The sequence below is a fragment of the Tamandua tetradactyla genome, chromosome 20 (genome assembly GCF_023851605.1).
Source record: "Tamandua tetradactyla isolate mTamTet1 chromosome 20, mTamTet1.pri, whole genome shotgun sequence".
In the NCBI taxonomy this organism is placed as follows: Eukaryota; Metazoa; Chordata; class Mammalia; order Pilosa; family Myrmecophagidae; genus Tamandua; species Tamandua tetradactyla.
Genome location: NC_135346.1, coordinates 26,802,205 through 26,827,838, shown reverse-complemented (window position 1 = coordinate 26,827,838; position 25,634 = coordinate 26,802,205). Strand labels below are relative to the sequence as shown.

The 25,634-nt window shown below is 34.5% G+C and overlaps 1 protein-coding gene across 6 annotated transcripts in view; it reads right to left on the bottom strand.

Moving 5' to 3' along the window:
• Positions 1–25,634, bottom strand: part of RBM27 (RNA binding motif protein 27) — an 82,421-nt gene that overhangs the window by 18,549 nt on the left and 38,238 nt on the right. For 4 of the 6 annotated variants that reach the window (XM_077137317.1, XM_077137318.1, XM_077137319.1 and 1 more), the window contains 6 exons: positions 21,548–21,712; positions 18,418–18,567; positions 11,647–11,791; positions 10,661–10,814; positions 7,935–8,231; positions 6,601–6,741 (listed from right to left, as the gene is read on the bottom strand). In XM_077137317.1, the coding sequence (XP_076993432.1) occupies positions 6,601–6,741; positions 7,935–8,231; positions 10,661–10,814; positions 11,647–11,791; positions 18,418–18,567; positions 21,548–21,712 (1,052 nt within the window). The remainder of the gene's footprint in view (positions 1–6,600; positions 6,742–7,934; positions 8,232–10,660; positions 10,815–11,646; positions 11,792–18,417; positions 18,568–21,547; positions 21,713–25,634) is intronic. The other 2 variants (XM_077137321.1, XM_077137322.1) reach the window with 1 other exon arrangement.

The following is a 25,634-nucleotide window of genomic DNA, read 5'->3' as shown; positions in this document are numbered from 1 at the left end:
AAAAAAAGAAAAAATATATACATATTTGCAAAGTCTCCTTGGGGGACTAGGGAGAAAGGAGGAACTATTAAATATCCCCATCTGGGGAATTCCTAATACTTTCGCAAGCAGTGGGGAAAATTACTGCTTTTTTCATTAGACTGAGCTCTCAACCTTGGGCTTGTGCCTATGAAACATACTCCTGCAAAGGAGAAGCTAAATCTACTTATGATTATGCCTAAGAGTCATCCCCGGAGAACCTCTTTTGCTGCTCAGATATGGGCTTTCTTTCTAAACAGGTGAACTCACTGCCCTCCCCACTACACGGGACATGATTCCCAGGGTGTAAATCTCTCTGGTAACATGGGACAGAACTCTCAGGATGAGCTGGAACTCGGCATCAGGGGATTGAGAAAGCCTTTCTGACCAAAAGGTAGAAAAGAGAAATGAGACAAAATAAAGTTTCAGCGGCTGAGAGATTTTACAGAGTCAAAAGGTTATCCTGAAGGACATTTTTATGCATTATATAGATATCCCTTTTTAGGTTATGGTGTATTGGAGTGGCTGGAGGGAAGAACCTGAAACTGTTGTTCTACTACTTGATTCTTGAAGACTAACTGTAAAACTGTATAGCATTTACCATGTGACTGTGATTTTGAAAACCTTGTGTCTGATGCTTCCTTTATGCAGGATATGGACAGATGAGTAAAAAAAAAATAAGGACAAACAATAAATACATAATAAGAGGGGAAAAGGGGCAAAAATATGGGTAGATTACAAAACTAGTGGTCAATGAGTTGGAGGGGTAAGGGGTATGGAATGTATCTTCTGCCTTTTTATTTCTTTTTCTGGATGATGCAATGTTCTTAAAATGATCAGGATGATGGATACATAACTATGTGATGATATTGTGAGCCACTGATTGTATACTTTGGTTGGACTGTATGGTGAGTAAAGATGTCTCGATAAAAATCTTGCAAAAAAGGAAAAAAACCATGTAAAATTCAATAATGGAAATTATATACCCAAATATCAACATCTCTCAACTCCACAATACTTAAATGTCCTCTAAGTTAAGCAATACTCAACCACTTTAACCACACAGAAAAATTCCTCAAGTACTTTAAGAACCTAGTATACTGATGATAATTTTATCATATTTTGAAATAAAAATGGCAACACCTAAAAATTTACTGAGCACTTATGTGCTAAATACTTCCCTTTATTCTTTACTAACATAAAATATTTTAATCCCCACAGCAATGCAACGTGTTAAACACTTAGTTTACTAAAAAGTAAATTACTGTGCATGAGTTATCTAACATAGTCAATAAGATGCAGGCCAAGTGAGTAAGGACTCTGACTTCAGAGTTTGCAATCTTTTTGTTTTTCTAATCTTTTATAATGGAATGTTTTAAATGGACAAAAGTATAGAGTTATACAAATATTTTTATGTATTCTGGAACTGGTTAAAAATGGGTAATTTTTTCTTTTTCTGAATCGATGCAAATGTTCTAAGAAATGATCATGATGATGAATATGCAACTATGTGATGATACTGTGAATTACTGATTATATATGTAGAACGGAATGATCATAAGTTAAGAATGTTTGCGTTTGTTATATTTTTTTAAAAATTAAAAATAAATAAATAAATAAATAATGGGGGAACAAATGTCAAAATAAATTTAGTAGATCAAAATGCTAGTAATCAATGAAAGGGAGGAATAAGGGCTATGGTATATATGAATTTTTTTCTGTTTTCTTTTTATTTCTTTTTCTGAATTGATGCAAATGTTCTAAGAGATGATCATGATGATAAATATATACCTATGTGATAATATTGAGAATTACTGATCATATATGTAGAATGGAATGATCATATGGTAAGAATGTTTGTGTTTGCATGTTGGTATGTTTAATAAATAAAATAAATTTTTTAAAAAATGGGAAATTTTGTGTTATACATGACACTAGAATAAAAATTTTTAAAAAAAGTTCCATGATTAATGAGGTCAAGATTAGCTCACTTCTTTAGGAAAATGAGTCGTTGGATGACACTAGGGTAGTTATGTCAGCTCCTGAGGGCTGGGGATGTGCTCATGTCTGGATGCATCCTTAATGCCTAACATGTGGCTGTGGATGATTGATTCTTTTGTGTTCAATAAATTGTGAATTAAAAAAACAAAAACATTTTTATCCTTTTGTTACAATTAAAGCATTATATTATTTTTTCTAAATAAATTAGCAGGTTTTAGCATAACAGGGCATTACTATTAAAAGGATGGTACTGAGACTATTACATTTGAGCCATCCTGTCATATCAGTCAATGCCAACCACTGAGCAAATGGCTGCATACTACAGAAGCATTGTAATAGATGATGGAGGATATCCAATTTTTACTATATGCATACTTCTTTCATCTAGCTTAGGAAAAAAAGTTTTACATAGAAATAATTTCTTATAAAAGCTAACAGAGGCAAACAGGTATGCTCTTACTGTTCAAGATCAGTATAAAGTCAAGCAGTCATAAAAAACATGCTTAATATTTTAAAGCTATGTACAATATTTAATAATTGAAACATAAGTTTTTACTTTCTAAATCCTACTCCAATGCAGTACATTTTTAATTATTCTTCAATGCTATGTTATAGCATGTTAAAATTATATGCAAACTTTAACACCTTTAGTGATCAAAGCATAAAATATTTTATGATAAATGCATCATGCTAATAAAATATATTTATATTTTTAAAAAAATTTGATGTATTCATTACCAAGCAGCAAAAATGATCAATTCATAAACTAATCTTGATTATCGTATATCCCCCATGACTATATCCTTTCCCCCAAAACATTATCACTTCACTTCAAATATTTCAGTTGTATCTCTAAAAGATAAGGATCATTTGGTGTTTAAACATAACTACACTACCACCATTACACTTAAAAGATAACATTAACTATTTAATATCATTAAATATTCACATCTCTGGATCGTATTATAATTTTCTAAACACTTTTTATCCATTTGAAGTGGAATCTATGAAGGCCCATAGATAAAGTGCAATTGATTATGTCTCCTTAAAGCATCCTTTCCTTAGTTTCCCTCTCTATCTTTGTTTCCTTTGCAAATAAATTGCTGAAGAAACCAGGTCACTCATTCTATAGTGTTCCCTACAGTACTCTTTGGTAACTTTTATGGTGTTTCTCGGTTCTCTGAATTTCCTTTAGGTAGGTGAGTTGATCTAGAGCCTTGATAAACATTCTTCTTCTCTCTGTCAGAACTCAAATAATTTTTTATAACTTCACTGATTTCTGATCTCATAAAATATTCCTAGGTGAACTGGACATTACTACCCCCGAATCTGGAGATAGCCATTTCTCCAAGGATCTCTAGTTCCTTTGGGTAATAGGTGTGGCTCATTATTTCTGGGTTGGTCAAAGGTTTCAAGACCTTTTCAGGGAACAGAATTTTGTTTTGTTGTTTTTGTTGCTGTTGTTGTTTTATAAGGGTAAAATACAACCTGAGTTTATACTGATTACTTTCCATTAAAATTTTTATTGAACCTCATCTACCTTACATCTCTCTTTTCAACCATACTGAAAATACTGGGTGTCAATGACAGCAACATAATTTCTCATTTAATGTATCCTATAATATTCACAAATCAGTTTCACAATACCAACACTGCCATTAGTATGACTGCTGAGCCTTTCCTTTCTTTCTCCTTAGAATATGTCCCATTATGAATATAGTCAAATCACTCTTTTAAAGTATTTGGAATATTTTCTCTCCATGTACATATGCTAGGTTCATTTGATTTTTTTTTTAGATTTTAGAGATTTATTTCATTTAATTTTGTTTTATAATTATGTTCAGTATTTACCTGTTTCCAAGTCAAATTTACAAAACAAGATACAGTCAAAGTTGTCTTGCTTCTTCTATCCCTGCCTTCACAACCATATTTAATTTACGTGGCTTATTTTTTTATTATTTTAAGCAAATAACTAATGTGTGATCTTTCTTATACCAATAGTGGTAGACTATACATTTTTTTCTTCCATTTCACATTTTTACTGAATGTATCCTGAAGATCCCCCATGGTGATCTTCCTTTATATAGTTATAACATACATATTCCTCATTCCTTTATAAAGTTATATACTCTATTGTATGGATGTATTATATCTTAATTGACCAGTCCCCTACTGAAGGGCATTTGGGCTGTTTCCAGTCTTTGCTATTGGAAGGAGTATACAATTACTAACCTTGCACGTTTTTTCAAATTTTGGCCAACATACTTTTGATACATTCTTAAAAGGAGGATTACTGGTTTAAAGAGTAAATACATATGTAAATATTGCTAAATATTGCCAAATTTCCTTTCATGGGGTTTATCATTTAGTTTTCCATACATCCCTATCCTTTTGGAACTTACCCTGATATATGATGTAATAAAAAAGTAAAAAGATAGCATTTCATCCTTTTTATATGGTCATCCAGTTATTCCAATGTATCAAAACACCCATAATTTAATTTCCCCACTGACCTGAGATACTGTGTTAGTATACTATTCCTATTTGCAATTGAGTCCAGTTCTGGACTTTCTATTCTGCTCCACTGATATGTGCCAATATAAAATTATTGTGATTTTATAGAATTTTTAAATGTCTAGTAGGACTAGCCCTCCTCATTATTCTTCTTCAAAGATTTTTTCTGATTCTCTTTGATGTAACCAAGCTAGAAAGTCATGACATAGATATACCCCTGAAAGCCAAAGAAACCATCTAAAACATAGTTCTATTTCATAAAAATATTTTCAAATAAAAATCTTGACTTTGATTATGACACAATCATCATTCACTCTGTTTTTAATTATGTTAAAAAGGAAAAATTATGAAAGAAATTGACTAATAAAGACATCTACTTATTACTAAATGGGTAAAATTCTCAAATTCCTACTTAGCTTTCAACAGATAAAAAAATTTAAGTAGTAAATTACTGGTTGAGTCACGGAAATACATTTTATGCATTAACTGTGCTACAAACCCACAACTTCTTAAAAAAAAAAAAGCCTCATTTGAAGCTTGTTCCCTCTAACTAAAGGACTAGAAAAGGTGCAGCCTAGTAAGTAGGAAAAAAATTTTAATGTGATAATAACCTCTCTATACTAGCCAAACATCACAGAAAAAATTTTAAAATGTTCCACCCTCAGACACGCCAGCAAAGACCAAGTGGGCAGCCCAGGCATCCACTCTTACCCTGTTGTACTACTGAGGCCTTATTACTATATCAGTGGAGGCTATGTGGGAATCCTTGACCCCTCTCAGTGATAATGAGATATCTCTTTCGTTGCCTGTATCAGATGGAACTTCCATATACCATCCAGCAGTAACAAGATGCCCCCACTCCTCTCTGTGTGGTGGCAGTGGAGATTAACTGGGGAGCAGTAATGAGGCTCCACTCCCTACCAGCCAGGACACTATTAAGTGAGGAGCCTAAACCCCCATTTTTGCTCAGTGACAATGAGGATCCCTTCTCCTCCTAACTTGAGAGGGGATCTTGGACTTTGCCCTTTCACCTGGTTATAACAAAAAAGTCCTCTTTTCCTCACAAGCATAGAATCACAGCAGATTAAGACCCAGAGCCTCATAACTAAATACCCAAAATATCCGAAATACTACTGAAAATTCCTTCTCATACTAAGAACAAGGAAAATCTTAATATGAATAAGAAAAGATAATAAAAAATGCCAACAGTGCAATCTCACAGATGTGGAATTTATCCAACATAGATTTCAAGGCAGCCATCATGAAAATACTTCAACTAACAATTATGAATGCTTGAAAAATAAAATAGAAAGTCCCAGCAAAGAACAGAAGATTAAAAGAACCAAACGGAAATTTCAGAACTGAAAGACAGTAATTCAAAATAAAAAATTCTATGGATGGCTTAATAGCAGAATGGAGAAGACAAAATAAACTATTAGTCAAGTGAAAGATAAAAAATAGAAAACTACCCAATCTGAACAACAGAGAGGAAAACAGACTAAAAAAAAAAAAGAACAAAGCCTCAGGGACTATAACAAAAGATCTTGCATTCATATCATTGGAGTCTGGAAAAAAGAAGAGAGTTGGCCCTGAAAAAGTATTTGAAGAAATAATGACTATACTGTAAATGATGGACTATAGTTAATAGTACAATGTTCTTTCATGGGCGGGCCACAGTGGCTCAGCAGGCAAGAATGCTTGCCTGCCACGCCAGAGGACCCGGGTTTGATTCCTGGTGCCTGCCCATGTGAAAAAAAAAAAATTTCTTTCATGAATTGTAACAAATATACCTCACTAATGCAAGGTATTAATAACAGGGTAGTATATGGGAACTCTGCATTTTATACATTTTTGTGTAAAACAAAGTTTTCTAATGAAAAAAAATTTAACTAGCAAATTTCTGAACAAGTCATGGAAATTAAGGAAATTTATCTACCATACTTAGGTTGGCTGTCACATATGTCTTGACTGAGCAGGCAAGACTTTACAAATCTGGGAGATAACAAATTTATCTCCTTGTGTCACTAAATAACTCTGAATATATTTGAAATTCACAGTAAAACATACCTGGCAATCCTCTCCAGCACCGCCAGACTGATTTAACAAGTGTGTTGTATCACTCTGGTTACCACTTGCATGCCCAAGACGATGCTTAACAGGAACTTTGTTAAGAACATATGCACCTGATGTCTGTGGCTTGCTAATGATCTGTATATATAAAATAAACACATATAAAGTAAAAGTTTAAAAACATGTCTAGGAATGATACAAATTTAGGACAGTGATTACTATGGAGAGGCAGATAAGGAAATGAGAAGGGGTAGGTGCATCAATTATTTGTAAGGTTTTATCTTTTAAGTGAAGCAGAAGATACACAAATATATTATTATTCATATTTTTTTGATGTCTGAAATACGTCATAACAAGATACATGCATACAGGTGCTTAAACTTATATAAAAATTGCTAAACATTTTTAAATGTTCCTTCCAATATATAATAATTTGAAAGACTTAAGAGGTTTTAATTGGAAGTAACTTAGTTAAGTAACAGTGTGACATATCACTCTTCTCTACACTATCCAGCTGGCATCTACGGGAAAGTATTCACATCTGGTTCCTAAACATGAAGTGGGATATAAAAAAGTGGATGCATGTTCAGATGTAAATGCGCAGGATGATGAAGAAAACATGTAATGTATGGAGACCTCCCGCACCTTTTTTTTTAAATCTGAATACATTTATTCTAAGTAAAGGAACACCTAGGGGGAGATTATTACCAAATATATAAATGGCTCTAATGTGCAGTGGTGTGTTCTTTCCTTCTTTTATCTATTCTTTCAAATGCTCCCAGCAATATGTGCCAGGTATTGTTTTACTAGGGATAGAATGAATACAAAAGACAAAATCCCAATTCTTATGGAGCATCCATTTCAATTTAAAAGGAAAAGATTTTTTCTCCATAGGTAAAAGTAGAACAAGTACTGGACACAAGGGAAATTCTAAATCAAAATGAATAAGAAGTTCTAGATTTAGAGATGTCCCGTGGTGAATGATTTTATCACATATTAGTGTACACAAGATGGGTCCCATCCTTCGAGAGTAAATGTAGGTTTGGGAAAGTGAGGCCCAAGAATCTGCATCCAGATAAGTAATTCTGATATAACTAAGAATCACCTAGAGAGCTTGTTAAAACAGATTCCTAGACCCCTAGAGATTCTGATTCAGTAGATTGTGGTGAAGCCCAAGAATGTGCATTTCTAATAATAAGCTCACAGGAGATCAGACACTGCTTGACTACAAAGTAACACTACAAAATAGCTCCAAGGACCACTAATTGAGAAACACTAAACTAAATAGAAGGTGGGACTGATGACCTTTAATTCCCTGTGAACCAGATTACCTTTTGGAGACCACCATGTACCGTTGAAGGAGAAGACTGAGCCACCAACACCTGCTGCTGATGAAGGTGCTGTGGCAGGTGATGATGCTGCTGTGACAGGTGACTAAGCGTTTGCTGCTGTTGTAAGAGCAGCTGTGTTGGAGACTGCAGTGCTGGTTGCTCATTATTTTCCCTATGCCATAGGACTCGAATGAATCGGTTGTTTAGAACTGCTTCTGTGCTGGAAATGGCTTTTCTGGCCTCCTCATTGGTGAGATACTGAATGAGGGCTGCTTCTGGATCACCCTTAAAAGCCACCTTAAAAAAAAAAAAAAGCAAACCAAAAATATATAAAAAATAACAGTTAAATGCAAATAAATTATTGGTAAATGATTCAGAAACAAAAAACAGCCTCTTAAAATTCACCGTGAATCATTTTTGTAAAGCAAGTTCTCCATCCCCTAAAACATGACATGCATATTTCAAAATCATACACGGAAAAAGGATGGATTATTTAATAAACAATCCAATATTACCTATTTAGTTTGAAAATTCAAGTTAAGTTAGATCTCTCCCTAATACCTTACACTCATCAAATAAACTACAGAGGTATAATATTTCACAGTAATTTTTTGGGGGGGAGGTATACAAGGTCTGGGAATTGAACCCAGGTCTCCTGCATGGAAGGCAAGCATTCTACCACTGAACCACAACAAAAATTTTTTTTAAATCATATAAACCTGAGGAAAAAAGGTGAATATCTTTATAATCTGAGGGCTAAGAAAGACTTTTTACATATATTAAAATGGATGACAAATGGAAAAGACATTGTTAATATATATATGACAAGCAAAGGTTTGGTAAAACGTTATTATAAATAATAAAAAACAGATACCTAAAGAAAAAAAAAAGGGCAAAGACAATGGACAGGTAAGTCCAAAAGAACTACAAATTGTCTCTATAAAGAACCTAACTAGTAATAAAAAAAATTTTTCATGGACCTGTCTACAGTATTAATGGGGTTGCATTTACTACAATTGGGAGTACTAACTGGTACAGCCCTTTTGGAGAGTAATTTGGCAGTTCAAATAAAAATTTTTTAAATTAACACACCCCAAAATTCACCAATTTATCATAAAAAAGATAATGAAATATTTATCTAAAGGGGATGCTAATCACAGAATTGTTTTCACATAAAATAACAGAAACAACATTAATTTCCAACAATAAGAAATAGCTCAATAAATTATGGCTTGTCAACATTAAGCCATTTAAATGCCATAAAGATTATTTAATGACCTAGGAAAATTTTAAGAGATAAAAGCAGAGATATTTGGTATGATCACATTTTCAAAATTTAAGTGTATGAAAACATTGTTAAAAATAAGAGTATGGGGGCAGGCCACAGTGGCTCAGCAGGCAGAGTGCTCGCCTGCCGTGCCGGAGACCTGGGTTTGTTTCCCGTTGCCTGCCCATGTTAAAAAAAAAAAAAGAAAAATTTAGAAGGAAAAAAATAGAGTATAGGGTGTTGCGACAGTGGCTCAGTGGCAGAATTCTTGCCTGCCATGCCAGAGACCCGGGTTCGATTCCTAGTGCCTGCCCATGCAAAAATAAATAAATAAAGAGTATATGTTCATGTATATTCTAAATAAATAATAGTAGTACATCTTTTCATCAGTCATTATGAGTGGTGAGATTTGAGTGATTAACTTTTCATTTGTGTTTAACATAGTTCCAATTTTTTTAAAACTAAAATACTACTACCGAACTCAGGTAAAAACTGCTTAAAAATCTTATAAGTTAGGATTTAACAAATGATTATGACTACAGAATCATTATATAGATTTTTTCTTTTTTAGTTTATAGTGCATTAGAACAGCCAGAAGGGAATACTGAAATTGCTGAACTGTAACTCAGTAGCCTTGATCTATGATGACTGTATAACTATATAGTTCTAATTTGTGACAGAGTGAATGTAAAAACCTTGTATCTGATATCCCCTTTATCCAGTGTATGGTTAGATGAGTAACAGAGACATGTATGGCAAAAGGAATTACACAATATGTAGCTTTTTATGTTTCAGGCCTCTTTTACTCAGCATTAATATTTTCTACTTTCAAGGGAAAAAAAAAAGAATATTCTGGGACAGTTCTCTGAAAAAACAAGTCCCTCAATATTGCCTTCTTAAAATGAGTTACATAAATTCTATTTTGGTTTGATGCCAATGCTAAAGTACTAAGGGGTAGCTAACACATTGAAATTTGAACTTTAGCCTTCAAGTACTCAGCCAGAAATTTATAAATTCATGTATTTAACAAGTAGACTGTAAAATACTACAATTTATTTGACCTTGGATAGCATATAATACTGCCTATAATTCTCAAGACTAGAACCATCCTTTACTATTACTATTCACCACAATATATAAAATTCATTTAGCAGATGAGATTAGAATCTTAGAAATTACAAGAAATCTCAGCTCCTGGTTAGAACACTAAAACTTTTCACTAAAGGAGGTGGAAAGACCATTTATCTAAAACAGAACTATATCAAGAATGGAGTAACTAGCCCAGTCTTTCAGGAAGAAGTTGCAGAGAAGAACAAAAAGAAATCACAAGAACAAATTCAGCTTAACTATCACTGTAAAAATGTATAAACAGATATATAAATGGATAAACAGATATATATATATAATGCAGTTTACAATACTTAGCAGATACACCTGTCATTAACACAGCCACATTTACCTGGATGTTAACAATAGTTCCAAATTTGCTGAAGTGTTCATTGAGCTTGGTAATGTTGTTCAATTCCTGAGGGATTTTTTTTACTTCTAATTTGGTGTTTGTATACTGATTCTTTCGCAAGAATCCTGGTTTACTCTGATTGTTATTCCCTTGTCTGAAAGGAGTATTAATAGATCTTGGTTAATTCTCTCAACTCACGCTTATCCAAAGGATATGTCACAAAAGAATTTAAATTTATATTTGTCAAAAAGTGTATTTGGTAAGACCTTAACATTCTTCAGAAATAACTTTCACAATATCCTGATTACATGGGTACAGAACATTTTACAGATGGAGAGAAAGGTAAATAAAATAGTAAACGATAATAAAAAGAAGCCCAACTGAGATTACAAATTAGACGCTGAAAAGATCAACCACAATAATCAAGGATTCAAAATTAAAGCAAGAATAGAGTGTCATCTTTTTACGATGCTTTTTTGACTTCTACAAGTTTTCTTCTTTTCTATTATTTCTATTATAAAGAAATACAAATAATATTTATATCTATATATTATTTATACCTTTATATAATATAATTATATTGCTTATATTTATTTATATATTATTTACATTATATTCTATATTATAACATTACTTTATATAATATTTATATCTACTGTAAAGAGATATTAATAATATTTCTATTATTTTACTCTAAAGGTTTTCTTCCCCTTTTGTATTATTTTCTATTATTTCTTCTTTTCTATTCAATTCCAGTTTTAACAATTTTTAAATATTGAGAGAAGTACAGAAACAGGCAACTACAAATTACAAACTTCTATTAGGAATATTGTGGCTTTTTTATTTTTAGGACTTTCTAAAGATGTTTCTTGGAACCCTAACTGTGAAACAGTTTGAAAAGTACTGATTAAAACAACTCAATTTTACAATTTCACTAAAACAATAAATAACAAAAACACTGCTTGTTATCAATTAAATTATCTTACTTTCCCAACCAAGGTTTCTTTGTGAGTGGCACTTCCAAGCCACTCATAGCTCTTTTTCGGCTATCAGGTTCAAGAACTACTCGGGTTATGTTGCTATTAATTGAAACAGGAACTGGTGGTTCAGTCTGAATGACAATGTTAGCAGCTGTTGGAAACAAAAAAACTCGTATTACTAACAATGTGCTGTATTTGGAGAGTTCCAAATGATTAAAATATCTGTTTCAAAGGCTAAAAGTCAATGCAAATAGAACTCAACTACTACAATTTTATCAGAAATGCTTAATAGCAAGACAAAATATCAATTGCCTCCTTTAAAAAAAAAGAACATCCACATTTTAAAAAGGCAATCCCCAATGCAATAACTGCTTCAGACAAGGATCATCAATGAACCCAAAACATAACAGAAAGGTTTTTGGGGAAGAAGATCTTCATGTGTTGAAAATACCACTCCATACATCATTTACTTTATAATCCAGCAGTTATCACCATAGGCAAGTGATCAAACATCACCTTTAATAAGGAACATTCTGATATTATTTGCCTTCTGATTTGATTCAACAAGACGTTCACCATATCATCAGAACTGGATAGTAAGATACTATGAATTCTGATTTTATTTGTGAAAAATTATGCTTATACAGGACAATATTTTATTCTTAGATGTAAGCTAAAAATTTAAGCATAAAGTGTCATGATGTCTACAACTTAATTTAACGTGATTTAAGGAAAAAAAAAAGAGAGAGTGTACATGCACATACAAGTGAGTGTGCATGCCCAAATGACAAAATGTTAACCATACTGGTAAATGTAAGTGACAATATTCAGGTGCTCATTGTACTTTTTTTGTTTTTCTGTAGGTTTGAAATTCTTCAAACTAAAAAGCTGGGAGGAAAATTCAAAGCCAATATTGTATATTGGCATGCTTCCCCCACAACAGTTAAGACTGAAATTCTATGAGAAAATGACCTTACAACGGACTGGATACCTGTGGGGGGGAGAGAAGTGTTTCAGCAGCAGACAATAACATATTAGGGCTAGATGGTGAGGTAAAGATGGGGTTGGAGGGTTGTAACATCAAGCTCCATTAGACTTTCGGTATAAATTAGTGAATAAAATAGATATGATCCCTGCCTCCATTTGGCTTATAATTTCAGAAGGCTAATTAATAGATGAGGCAATGATTATTATGATAGTATGAAGCATTCTAAACTTTGAGATGCCATTGATTTGTCCCTAAAACACTTATCATTACCACCTGACATTGCCTAATGATTTTCATTATTAAAGTTTCTTAAAAAAAAGGGGAAAGAGATACACCTAGAGGTTGAGATGCCCATGATGCACACAGCAAGCCTGTGCTTCAATGCACAGAGAAATCATTTGCTTCCTATACTAAGAAAAATTATCTACAGACTGTGGTCTATAATCTATATAGACAGATGGCTAGTGAGAAAGGGAAGATATAAAAGCACTGAGAAAATGATGATCTTCCCACTAATTTCACATAATGTGATAACAATATATGCATTACAGCATAGACAGTAAGAGTATTTTCTTTGGCATCAGATAGACCTGGATTCAAATCCCAGTTCTGCCACTAATTAGCTGAGTGATTTTCGGGCAAATTCTTTAACCCCATTAAGCTTCAATGCCTTCATCTGTAAAAAGAATAAAAATAGTACCTCTTTTATAATATAAGGAGTATAAGAACTAATGCTACAATGAAAGTATTTGATGTAGTCAAGACACAAAAACTGTTAGCCTGTAGTAGCAATTTGGAATTAATGCAAGTAAAAGAGAGTTAACAAAATCGGGATAGGAAAGAAGGTAAGAATAAAAAATGTTTGACATTAAATCATGAAAATATGGCCAGGATGGCCCATGGTCAGTCACTGAAAATCTAATTATAATAGTAATTTAGAACTTGGAATCACATCACTTTTTTGGGGGGTGGGGGTGGGTAAGAATAGGGAAGGGCTGGGATAGAGATGGACATGAATCCATATTAAGTATAAAAGTTGCACTGAATATTGGTTTTGCTTTACTTTTAAGATCTGTTATAATTTGTAAAGGTTCTAGATTATGGTTGTAGTAGTCATAGGTGCTAAAGATGACCAAATGATATTTTTAGTGCAATTTTTTGAATTCTCAATGTTATTAGCATGAAAGATAGTTTTTATGATCACTTAAGGGTCTTAAATGATCTGTTCTTTGAAGGGAAGGGACCATGTCTTTTCATTTTCCAATACCAAATATCTAGCACAGTGCCCACTACACAGCAATACAGTCTAAATTCTTATAAAATAAGCAATTAAGTAACATTACCATTATTTGTTTTTAAAACTATAGTCTAGGTCCGGGTCAAGAGGGTGGCTTAACAATGTGGGCGTTTTAGTTCGTCCTCCAGAACAACTACTAAACAACCAGAAAAAGTACAGAACAGCTCCTGCAGCCTTGTCAGTGACCAGACACACAGTGTACCCCAGTCTGGACCAGCTGGAATGGCTGCGAGCACCCCCCAGAACAGTGAGTTCCCAAAGCTGAGGTGGCCAGCACCCCTCCCCCACAGGCCGCTTCCCAGAGGGGAAAGGAAAGGACTTTACCAGCAGCAGGGACTGGGCACAATAAAATGCCAATTGTGGAACTAATTAACAAATTCTGACTACTAAAAATAGGCCCCCAGCTTAGGTGAACCTGATCAAAGCAGAGGTTGCTCATTTTTGCCCTGGCGCCAAGGGGGCAGGACTGACAGAAAAAGGGGAAAAAAAAAAAGAAGGAAACAGAGGTTTTTGTGGCTGTGTATCTACAAAGGCTTGACTGCCTCTGGATACAGCAGCAGGACTTTTCAGGCTGCAACTGCCCCAAGCATAGGCAGAAGTCAGCTCTTTTAGGGGCTTATCTGGAGCCTGTACCTTCCCCAGGGGAGGGGTGAAGCCCAACTCAGGTGGAATCCCTCCATCAAGGAATTCAGACACCAGGGCTTGGTAATTTGAAGCCATTAAAACCAGTCTACAACCTCTCCTCTGTCTCCACCACGCCCCCAGCAGGGAGAGTCTGCCAAAGTTAAAGGTACTGCATCATCTTATGCTGGTGGGACCTGCAGTCAGACAAGCGCCACACACAGGGTAGGATAAGAAAAACAGAGTCCAGAGACTTCACAGGAAAGTCTTTCAACCTGCTGGGTCTCACCCTCAGGAAAAACTGACGCAGGTGACTCTTTCCTCTTGATAGGAGGCCAGTTTGGTCCGGGAAAATCTGGCTGGGGTCTATACTATCTAAGTAGACCCTCCTAAGTGTGTGTGTGGGAAAGGCACCACACAAGTAGGGCAAGAAACAAGAAAACAAGAACTGAAAAATTCTCATCTGTTAAACAAAACTTAAGCTAAAGGTTCAGATAAAGCTGAACAGAATGTCAAAGAACAGATAGACAACAAATTCATCCAGCAAGAAAACCCTAGATAAAAGAAGCGAAAGCAATCTCCAGAATAAACTAATTAAGGTAATTACATGCCTAGACGCCAGCAAAAAATAACAAATCACACTAGGAAAATTGAAGATATGGCCCAGTCAAAGGAACAAACCAACAATTCAAATGACACACAGGAGCTGAAACAATTAATTCAGAATGTACGAACAGACATGGAAAACCTCATCAAAAACCAAATCAATGAACTGAGGGAAGATATAAAGAAGGCAAGGAAAGAACAAAAAGAAGAAACTGAAAGTCTGAAAAAACAAATCACAGAACTTACGGGAATGAAAGACACAGTAGAAGAGACGAAAAAAACAATGGAAACGTACAATGGTAGATTTCGAGAGACAGAACATAGGATTTCTGAACTGGAGGATGGAACATCTGAAATCCGACAAGAAACAGAAACTATAGGAAAAAAAATGGAAAAATATGAGCAGGGACTCAGGGAATTGAAAGACAATATGAAGAGCACAAATATACGTGTTGTGGGTATCCCAGAAGAAGAAGAGAAGGGAAAAGGAGGAGAAAAACTAATGGAGGAAATTATCACTGAAAATTTCCCAACTCTTATGAAAGACTTAAAATTACACATCCAAGAAGTGCAGCGTACCCCAAAGAGAACAGATCCAAATAGACATACTCCAAGACACTTAATAATCAGAATGTCAGAGGTCAAAGAGAAAGAGAGGATCTTGAAAGCAGCAAGAGAAAAGCAATCCATCACATACAAGGAAAGCCCAATAAGACTATGCGCAGATCTCTCAGCAGAAACCATGGAGACAAGAAGACAGTGGGATGATATATTTAAATTATTAAAAGAGAAAAACTGCCAACCAAGAATTCGATATCCAGCAAAATTCTCCTTCAAAAATGAGGGAGAAATTAAAACATTTTCAGACAAAAAAATCACTGAGAGAATCTGTGACCAAGAGACAAGCTCTGCAAGAAATACTAAAGGGATCACTAGACACAGAAACGAAGACAGAAGAGAGAGGTGTGGAGAAGAGTGTAGAAAAGAAGACTATGAGTAAAGGTAAAAAGAAGGAAAATTAGATATGACATATAAAATCCAGAAGGCAAAATAGTAGAAGAAAGTACTACCCAGGCAGTAATAACACTGAATGTTAATGGATTAAACTCTCCAATCAAAAGACATAGTCTGGCAGAATGGATTATAAAACAGGACCCAATTGGACATTTACACACCAATGTTTATAGCAGCATTATTAACAATTACCAAGAGATGGAAACAGTCAAAATGTCCATCAGCAGACAGTTGGCTAAACAAACTGTGACATTTACATAAGTGGAATATTATGCAGCTGTAAGACAAAATAAAGTTATGAAGTATGTAACAACATGAATGGACCTTAAGGACATTATGCTGAGTGTGATTAGCCAGAAACAAAAGAACAAATACTGTATGGTTTCACTGATATGAACTGACATTAGTGAATAAACTTGGAATATTTCCTTGGTAACAGAGACCATCAGGAGATAGAAACAGGGTAAGATATTGGGTAATTGGAGCTGAAGGGATACAGATTGTGCAACAGGACTGAATATAAAAACTCAGAAATGGAAAGCACAATATTACCTAACTGTAATACAATTATGTTAAAACACTGAATGAAACTGCATATGAGAATGATAGAAGGAGGAGGGCTGGGGCATAAATGAAATCACAAAGAAAGATAAACAAAGATTGAGATGGTGTAATCTAGGAATGCCTAGAGTGTATAATGAGAGTGACTAAATGTACAAATTTAAAAATGTTTTTGCATGAGGAAGAACAAAAGAATATCATTACTGCAATGTGCTGAAAATAGATGGTAATTAATATTTTAAAATTTCAACTAATGTGTGAGACTAAAGCAAAAAATGCTTATTTGGTACAAATCTATACTTTGACTAGTGTATCTCCTAACATAACTTATGCAGACAGTTGACTGAACACCTAAGTACATGGAACTTTGTATAGGATATGAGATTTTGTTGGTTTATCCAGGTGATGCCCTGATGAATCCCAGAGTGATTTGATCAGTGAGTGGAAAAGTATTTGCAAAGTCCCCTTCGGGGAATGGTGAGAACGGGGGAAAACTCAACTTCCCCAAGTTGAATTCCTGATATTCTCACAAGCAGTGTGGACAACCAAAGCTATAGGCTGAGCCCCCAGTCTTGGGGTTTGTTCATATGAAACTTAACCCCACAGGGGATAGGTCAAGCCTACTTAAAATTAAGCATAAGAGTCACCCCCAAGAGAACCTCTTTTGTTGCTCAGATGGCCTCTCTCTCCAGCCAACACAGCAAGCAGACTCACCACCTTCCCCCTGTCTACGTGGGACATGACTCCCAGGGGTGTGGATCTTCCTGGCAGCATGGGACAGAAATCCCAGAATGAGCTGAGATTCAGCATCAAGGGATTGAGAAAAACTCTAGAATGAGCTGAGACCCAGCATCAAGGGATTGAGCAAACCTTCTCGACCAAAAGGGGGAAGAGTGAAATGAGACAAAGTGTCAATGGCTGAGAGATTCCAAACAGAGTCGAGAGGTTATCCTGGAGGTTATTCTTATGCATTAAGTAGATATCACCTTGTTATCCAAGATGTAATGGAGAGGCTGGAGGGAACTGCCTGAAAATGTAGAGCTATGTTCCAGTAGCCACGTTTCTTGATGATGATTATATAATGATATAGCTTTCACAACGTGACTGTGTGATTGTGAAAACCTTGTGTCTGATGCTCCTTTTATCTACCTTGTCAATAGATGAGAGGAACATATGGAATAAAAATAAATAATGGGGGAACAAATGTTAAAATAGATTTAGTTTGAAATGCTAGTGATCAATGAAAGGGATCAGTAAGGGGTATGGCCTATAAAAATTTTTTTTCCCTGTTTGTTATATTTTTCTGTTGTCTTTTTATTTCTTTTTCTGAATTAATGCTAATGTTCTGGGAAATGATCATGATGATGAATATGCAACTATGTGATGATATTGTGAATTGCTGAGTGTATGTGTTGGGAATGTTTGTGTTTTTTGTAATTTTTTTTACCCAATAAAAAATTAAAAAATATATATAGTCTAATTATAGCTTTATAATAAAATCTGTAGATAAAGTTATCCAGTAACATTTGAGATGATTGATTACACACAGATTACACACACACCCTTCAAAAAAAAGATAGTGTGTAAATATTTTTAGACTTCAATTCTTCAAGTGAGGTCAGAAATACAAATGCAATAACCATACTCAGCAACTGTATTCAATCTAGGAAAAATTTCAAAGCATTCTCACCTCTTGGATTTGCATCCATATCTCCAGATGTCAGGCCAATCAGGTTTGGGCGCTGCGTCTGTGTTCTTGAAAAGAACTGTCTGTACTGAGATCTACCAGAACTGGTAATACTAGGAGCTTCTGGATTATAACCATCTGGTTCATATGTATCTGAGGGAAACAAAATAAACAAAAACAAACCACAAATCAGAGGGAGGTTAAATCATTTCACATTACTAAAAAATAAACAATTTCTAATCAAGTTTTCTTCACCAAATATAATTAATCTACTCATGTAGGTTTCACTTTGAGTTACAGTAGATGGATACACTTTTGGAAATAAAAGAAAAAAAGATCCTTTCAAAAACACTGTCATATAAATCCATTTCTGCATGCTGATAATTAATTCACCTAGTCATTTTTATCTATATTAATAAAATAGTCCAAATTACAATGCACATTCTTCAGACAGATTTTTTCATGATACTATACCATATATGAAGGATTGGTTGAGTTTCATGTGACCTATTCATGTCCTACTATTCCTAGGTACGTTTTTAAGTAGGAAAAAAAAAAATCAATCTAGTTCATTTCCTGGAGCATGCCCACGCCAAAAAACAAAAAATAAAAATTAATCTATCCATTTGGTCATCTGAACTTCAAACTAGAGATGATAGCTGATGCCATATATAAAACATATTTCAAATGGAACAGCCAAAAATAAATAAATTTTACATCTGTAAATACAATAATCTTTCCACCACCTGTCTCATCAATGTCACTTTTATTATAAGCTTCATGTGTTTTCTCTATAAGACAAAATTTAATTTTAAAATTCTAATGCTAATTAACTGCTGCTTTAGAATAAAAGCAATTCTGATAGTATTAATCTCCAAATAGTATACATCCTTTTTGTCCTCACATAAAATGAAAAAAACCGGTAAGACCGACTAAAGACACTGATTTCAGAATTGTGTTTAGAAGTCTTTGTACATCCTATTTTTTAAATGGAAAAATGTCTTATGTTGTTCTTTTAAGTTTCAATAACAAGACAGGGTATTTTTATTACTTGTCACAATCACTTCTATGATTTAGAGTACAAGATCTGCAAATTAAATTCAGAGAGGGATAACACAAAACTACCTGATTATAGTACAACAATGTAAGTACACTGAATGAAGCTGAATGTGAGAAGGATAGAGGGAGGAAGGCTGAGGGCACATATCAAACAGAAGGAAAGATAAACAATAAAGAATGAGAGGGTATAATCTAGGAATGCCTAGAATGTACAATGATAGTGACTAAATGTACAAATTAAAAAATGTTTTTGCATGAGGAAGAACAAAGGAATGTCAATATTGCAAGGTGTTGAAAACAGATGGTCATTAATATTTTAAAACTTCAACTTTTGCATAAGACTAAAGCAAAAAATGTTTATTTGATGCAAAATTCATATTTTGACTAGTACATTTCCTAATATAACTTATATGGACAGGTTAACTGCACACCATAAGTACATGGAACCTTGAAAAGCACATGAGATTTTGTAGGTTTGTCCAGTGTGATGCCTCAATAAATCTCAGAGTGATCTGAACAATGAATAAAGAAGTATTTGCAAAGTCCTCTTGGGGGACTAGTGAGAAAGGGGAAAAATTCAACTTCCCCATTTGGAGAATTCCTGACATCTCATAAGCAGCAGGGACAACCAAATCAACACGCCAAGCCCTCAATCAATCTTAGCGTTTGTTCATATGAAACTTATTCCTGAAAAGGTTAGCCTAGTTTTACTCAAAATTAGGCCCTTAAGAGCCACCCCCAGAGAACCTCTTTTGTTGCTCAGATGTGGCCTATCTCTCAGCCAACACGGCAAGCAAACTCACCGCCCTTCCCTCTCTCTATGTGGGACATGACTCCCAGGGATGTGAACCTCCCTGGCAACATGGGTCAGAAATCTTAGAATGAGCTGGGACTCAGCATCAAGGTACTGAGAAAATCTTCTCAGCTGAAAGGGAGAAGAGAGAAATGAGACAAGATAAACTGTCAGTGGCTGAAAGAATTCAAACAGAGTTGAGAAGTTACCCTGGAGATTATTCTTACACATTGTACAGATACCCCTTTTTTAGTGTAAAGTGTATTAGAGAGGCTAGAGGGAAGCACCTTAAACTGTAAAGCTGTATTCTAATAGCTATGCTTCTTGAAGATAATTGTATAATGATAAAGCTTTCGCAATAGGACTATGTGTAGAAAGCTGTGTCTGATGCTCCTTTTATCTACGGTATGGACAGATGAGGAAAACATATGGATTAAAAATAAATAAATAGGATGGGCCACGGTGGCTCAGCAGGCAGATTTCTTGCCTGCCATGCTGGAGACCGAGGTTCAATTCCCAGTGCCTGCCCATTCATGCATGCCTGCATAAATAAAAAAATAAAGATCTGCAAATTATGATAAAAAGTTTTCAGTTACTACTCAGTACTCGACATAAAATCTCCTAGTTCAGGCTGCAGAGAATTTTAAATAAGTTACATAATCAATGACCTTTTACTTTAATTCCTGGGAATATATAATACTGCAAGAAACTTAATCCTTCAGTTAATTATGATGAACTGAGATCCTGAGAAATGTTTAAAACCTCATGAGATACCCAGAAAGTACTCCATAAGTCCTCAAAAAGTACACGGAAAAAAGAGAAGAGTTTTTAAGAATCGCTATATTGCATACAACTATACAAGAGGCAGAGAGAAAAAAGACACGTTTATCCATTATCAGCAAGAAAACACAGTTTTTTTTTGTTTATTTAAAAGAACAGATACCTAATTTTTAAAAAAATGTAGAACTGATTAGAAAATATTTGAGTAGATATTAGGTTCTTACCTAACTGATTAGAAACTAGTTTAGAACTAACAAAGCTTTTGTTACTCAGACACTAACAGTAAATACAGAGGACACTAGGGATGATAGACACAGGAGGCCTAATCATGCAGCAACCACTAGGGATAAATAAAAGAAGCAGAGGAACAGAAAATAAAACTTCCTAAGAGCTTTAATGGGAATTTGTGTCAGGAGATCAGGATGCTAGTCACCTCTTAGGATGGCCAGCTTAATGTATAAAAGATCAGCAAAGTGGATGGCCATCTGTAGCAAAGCTTACCTGGGACCAGAGGGGTGGGGCTGGAAACTGAGGTATGGTACCCAATGGAAGATCCCATGAGGTTGCGAGGTGGCACCAAACGAGCTGCTAACAGAGGAGGTGGTGTCCCCAACTGAAGTCGCTCAGATGCAGCAGCACCATGTTCACGAGAGTACATGGGCTGTCCTACAGAGGAAAGAATGGAGGGAAGCTGGATTCAAGAGTTACAAGCTTCTTTTAAGTAATGATGTACTTCCAGAGACTATAAGCCAAGAACAAAGAAATTACACCAAAGGGAACAGGAGACAAGAGAGATGTTATTAAGATCCTTTCTAAATCAAGAAAGAACAGACATGGAACTAGTTAAAATGCATCAAGGGAGCAGGTCACGGTGGCTCAGCAGGCAGAGTTCTCGCCTGCCATGCTAGAGACCTGGATTCAATTCCTGGTGCCTGCCCATGCGAAAAAAAAATGCATCATGGTATAAAGAAAGAGTAAGAATTGAGTAGTATGATTGTACATAATCTCCATCTTTCACAATCTTAAATGGAATAATAGTGTGTTAACTTTACCCAAAGTTGAATAATCAGCTGTGTCAACTTATTAGGCAAAGGAGCCCTAGGTCATTATTCATACAGAATTTTGATCTAATGAGACATGCAGCCATATGAAAGCTGCTGCATTCGTAAAAGAAAAAAAGAACAACTTCCAACACACAATTTCAGGTTTGCACACAACAGAAAAAACAATAATAATAATAACGGAATTAAAAAAAAAAGATCACAAGCATACCTCACAGAGATGTTCAAAAGGGAAAAAAAGGTAACTAAACAAGATGGTGAAAATTTGTTATACCTTTGAGCAGATGGCTAACAAATACAGACACATGTCTTCTGGATTGTGTGATTAATAGAGAAAGGAAAAAGGACAAAAACGCATATAAGTAGACCAGCTACTGTACATATGAAATTAAACATTAAGAACCACTTTTTGAAAGAAAGCACATTTAGGGTTTCCATATATTGTTGCAAGACTGTCAGGCACAAAGAAGCCAAATGTTGTAGGACAAGGTTTAAAAAAAAAAAAAGGTATCAAGAAGCAAAACCTCCCTTTGGCCATTTAATAGTACCTTTTGTACTGACTATCCCACATCATATATATTAAGTGAAGAGAATTCCTTGCTAAAAGTGACCAATGAGCAGAATGGAGTAGGATGCTACAGAGAAAAATCTCAGTCTGATTTAAGATTTATGACTGATTTAAGTTTATGACATAGCATTAAATGAGCCAAGAATATCTAATTAATGTGTCAAAGTAAATCAGAAACTAAAAGGTGACTTTGCACAAAATCTATTTTTAAAATGAACAAAGACTATGCATTCAAACACCTCAGAAAGATGGTTGGTTGTTCAAATGAAACATGACTTTCTTAAACAATGTCTACTGAGATCTATAAGTAGTATTATTAAAAGAAACTAGAGTTCTAAACAAAATAAAAAAGTAAGTAAAAGAATAAAAGAAACTAGAGTTCTTTAGATAACTAACTCTAAACCTGGGCAGAAAGAAGATGAACCTAGTACACCTTAGAATATCTCATTTTTCCGGAAGGAAGACAGCTACCAAAGACATGGCATCATGACAAAAAAATAAAAGACAAAACAAACAAAGACAAAAACCTTAAAGAGTCAACATGAAGAGGTTCCCCCTCATCAAAGATGAGACAATGTGAACATCAAAAAGGACTGAAATGGGCAAAAGCAAACAAACAAAAACAAAAAACAAAAACACCCGGTATCAAATGTTAAAAATACATGAGTTCATAATATTAAAAAAAAAAAAAAGACAGTGGTCACCTTTGGAAAATACTAGGAAATGCTGGTTCTAAAAACTGATAAATGAAAAATGAAGTATTTATACTGCCTCTCCTTTAAAAACTGCATTTTAAGTTAACCAAATGGTTAAGCCAGGTTTTTCAATATAAAATTTCAACCAGTAAGTACAAAAATTACAAAATTTGAGTATCGCAATTTCCTAGGCCTTACTGAAGTAACAGATACAGGCAACGATCACAGATGGCTACTGAAACCACAAGCTACTTTAAAATAGATGGATCAGGATAAAAACACCGGTACACACTGATCAATATTTATAACACAGAAAAGAGATAACTAGATATTATGTGCATCATAGTCTACTGAAGTATGAAGTACATATTAACCCCATCTATAAAATACTCCTAATCAAAAAGGGGTAAATAAATCAAACATGAATCTGACAAGCCTCACTCTAACTTTCAATTTACAGGAAACAAAGGAGATAGAGGAACATATTAAATGACGCCATGGGGGCGGGCCATGGTGGCTCACTGGCAGAATTCTATCCTGCCATGCGGGAGACCCAGGTTTGATTCCCAGTGCCTGCCCATGTAAAGAAAAAACAACAACAACAAGAGAAACTGAATAAATGATGCCATGGGGATAGAATCTGTCAGATCCAGAATGTGAGAAAATTCTTCAGAACAAATGATCTGTTCTTTAACAAATATAAACAGCATGGAAAAAAAATAGTTGCTATAAAGACATAAGAAAACTATTAATTTAACTAAATGTAATGTGTAATCTTGTTTGACTCTAGCTTCAAATACCCAGCTTCAAAATGAATCCACTCCCAGGACTCTGGGGATAAGCCAAGACCTGGCATCATGGGATTTGAGAAAGCCTTCGTGATCAAAAGGGGGAAGAGAGAAATGAGACAAAATAAAGTTTAAGTGGCTGAGACTTCGAAGAGTCGAGTGAATATCCCAGAGGTTATCTTATGCATGATATAGATATGCCGTTTTAATTTATGATGTATTGGAGTGGCAGAAAGGAAATAAATGAAACAGCTGAACTGTGTTCCAGTAGCCTTGATTCTTGAAGATGATTATATAATTATATAGCTTTTATAGTGCGATCATGTGATTGTGAAAACCTTGTGTCTGATGCTCCTTTTATCCAGGGTATGGACAGGTGAGTAAAAAAGTAAGGAATAAATAAATAAATAATAAAGGGGTAAGGGGTAAAAAAATTTGGGTAGACTGAAATACTAATGGTCAATAAGAGGGAGGAGTAAGGGGTACAGGATTTATTTCTTTTTCTGGAGTGATACAAATGTTCTAAAAATGATTATGGTGATGAATATACAACTACGTGATGATATTCACAGCCATTGATTGTATACTATGGATGGACTGCACGTGTGTGAAGATTTCTCAATAAAAATATTTTTTAAAAAATGGATCCAGTTGTAAAAGAACATTTATGATACAATTGGGAGATATAAACACAGACATACTATTTGACATTAATAAGCAACTGTTAATTTGGGGTGGTGGTGGTGGTTATAAAAATACTGTGCTTCGATTGCATATGTAGAATGGATTGATTTCTAATGTTGTGTTAGTTAATTTTTTTTAATTAATAAAAAAAAAATACTGTGTTTGTGTGTGGGTTTAATTCTTATATTTTCAGATAAATGTATAAAGCTTTTCCAGATGAAATTTTATGTTTGGGACTTGCTCTAAAATAATCAAGCCAGTGATAAGTTATAGATATAGCAAGACTATGTTAAAAATTGTTTTAGCTGGAAAATGGGTATATGGAGAATCACTCACTACATTATTCTCTTTCCTTTTGTGTATATTTGAAATTTTCCATGTTAAATTTTTTTCATAAATCAGAAACAGCTTATAATAATAGTAGAAAGGGGCCAGTCAGAGTTTATATTCATACAAATTAGTTTGGTAGAGAGAAACCAGATAATACCAAACTACAAACATTCCAATAAACCATGTTCTCATTTTAACTTGTTCATATATATTACATGCCTGATATTGACATTTTTAAACTCTTAATATTAACTCTGATTAGCTGAAGAAAATCTTTATTCAAACTAAAATTTCAGTCACTTTGTGTAATTTTCCTGATTTTGTCTTTAGGAGTGTGCTGGTTTGAATAGATTTATGTACCCTAGAAGAGCCATGCTTTAATCCTAATCAATCTTGTAGGAGCAACGGTTTCTTCTAATTCCTATTCAGCACTATAGGCTGGAAACTTGATTGGGGTTATCT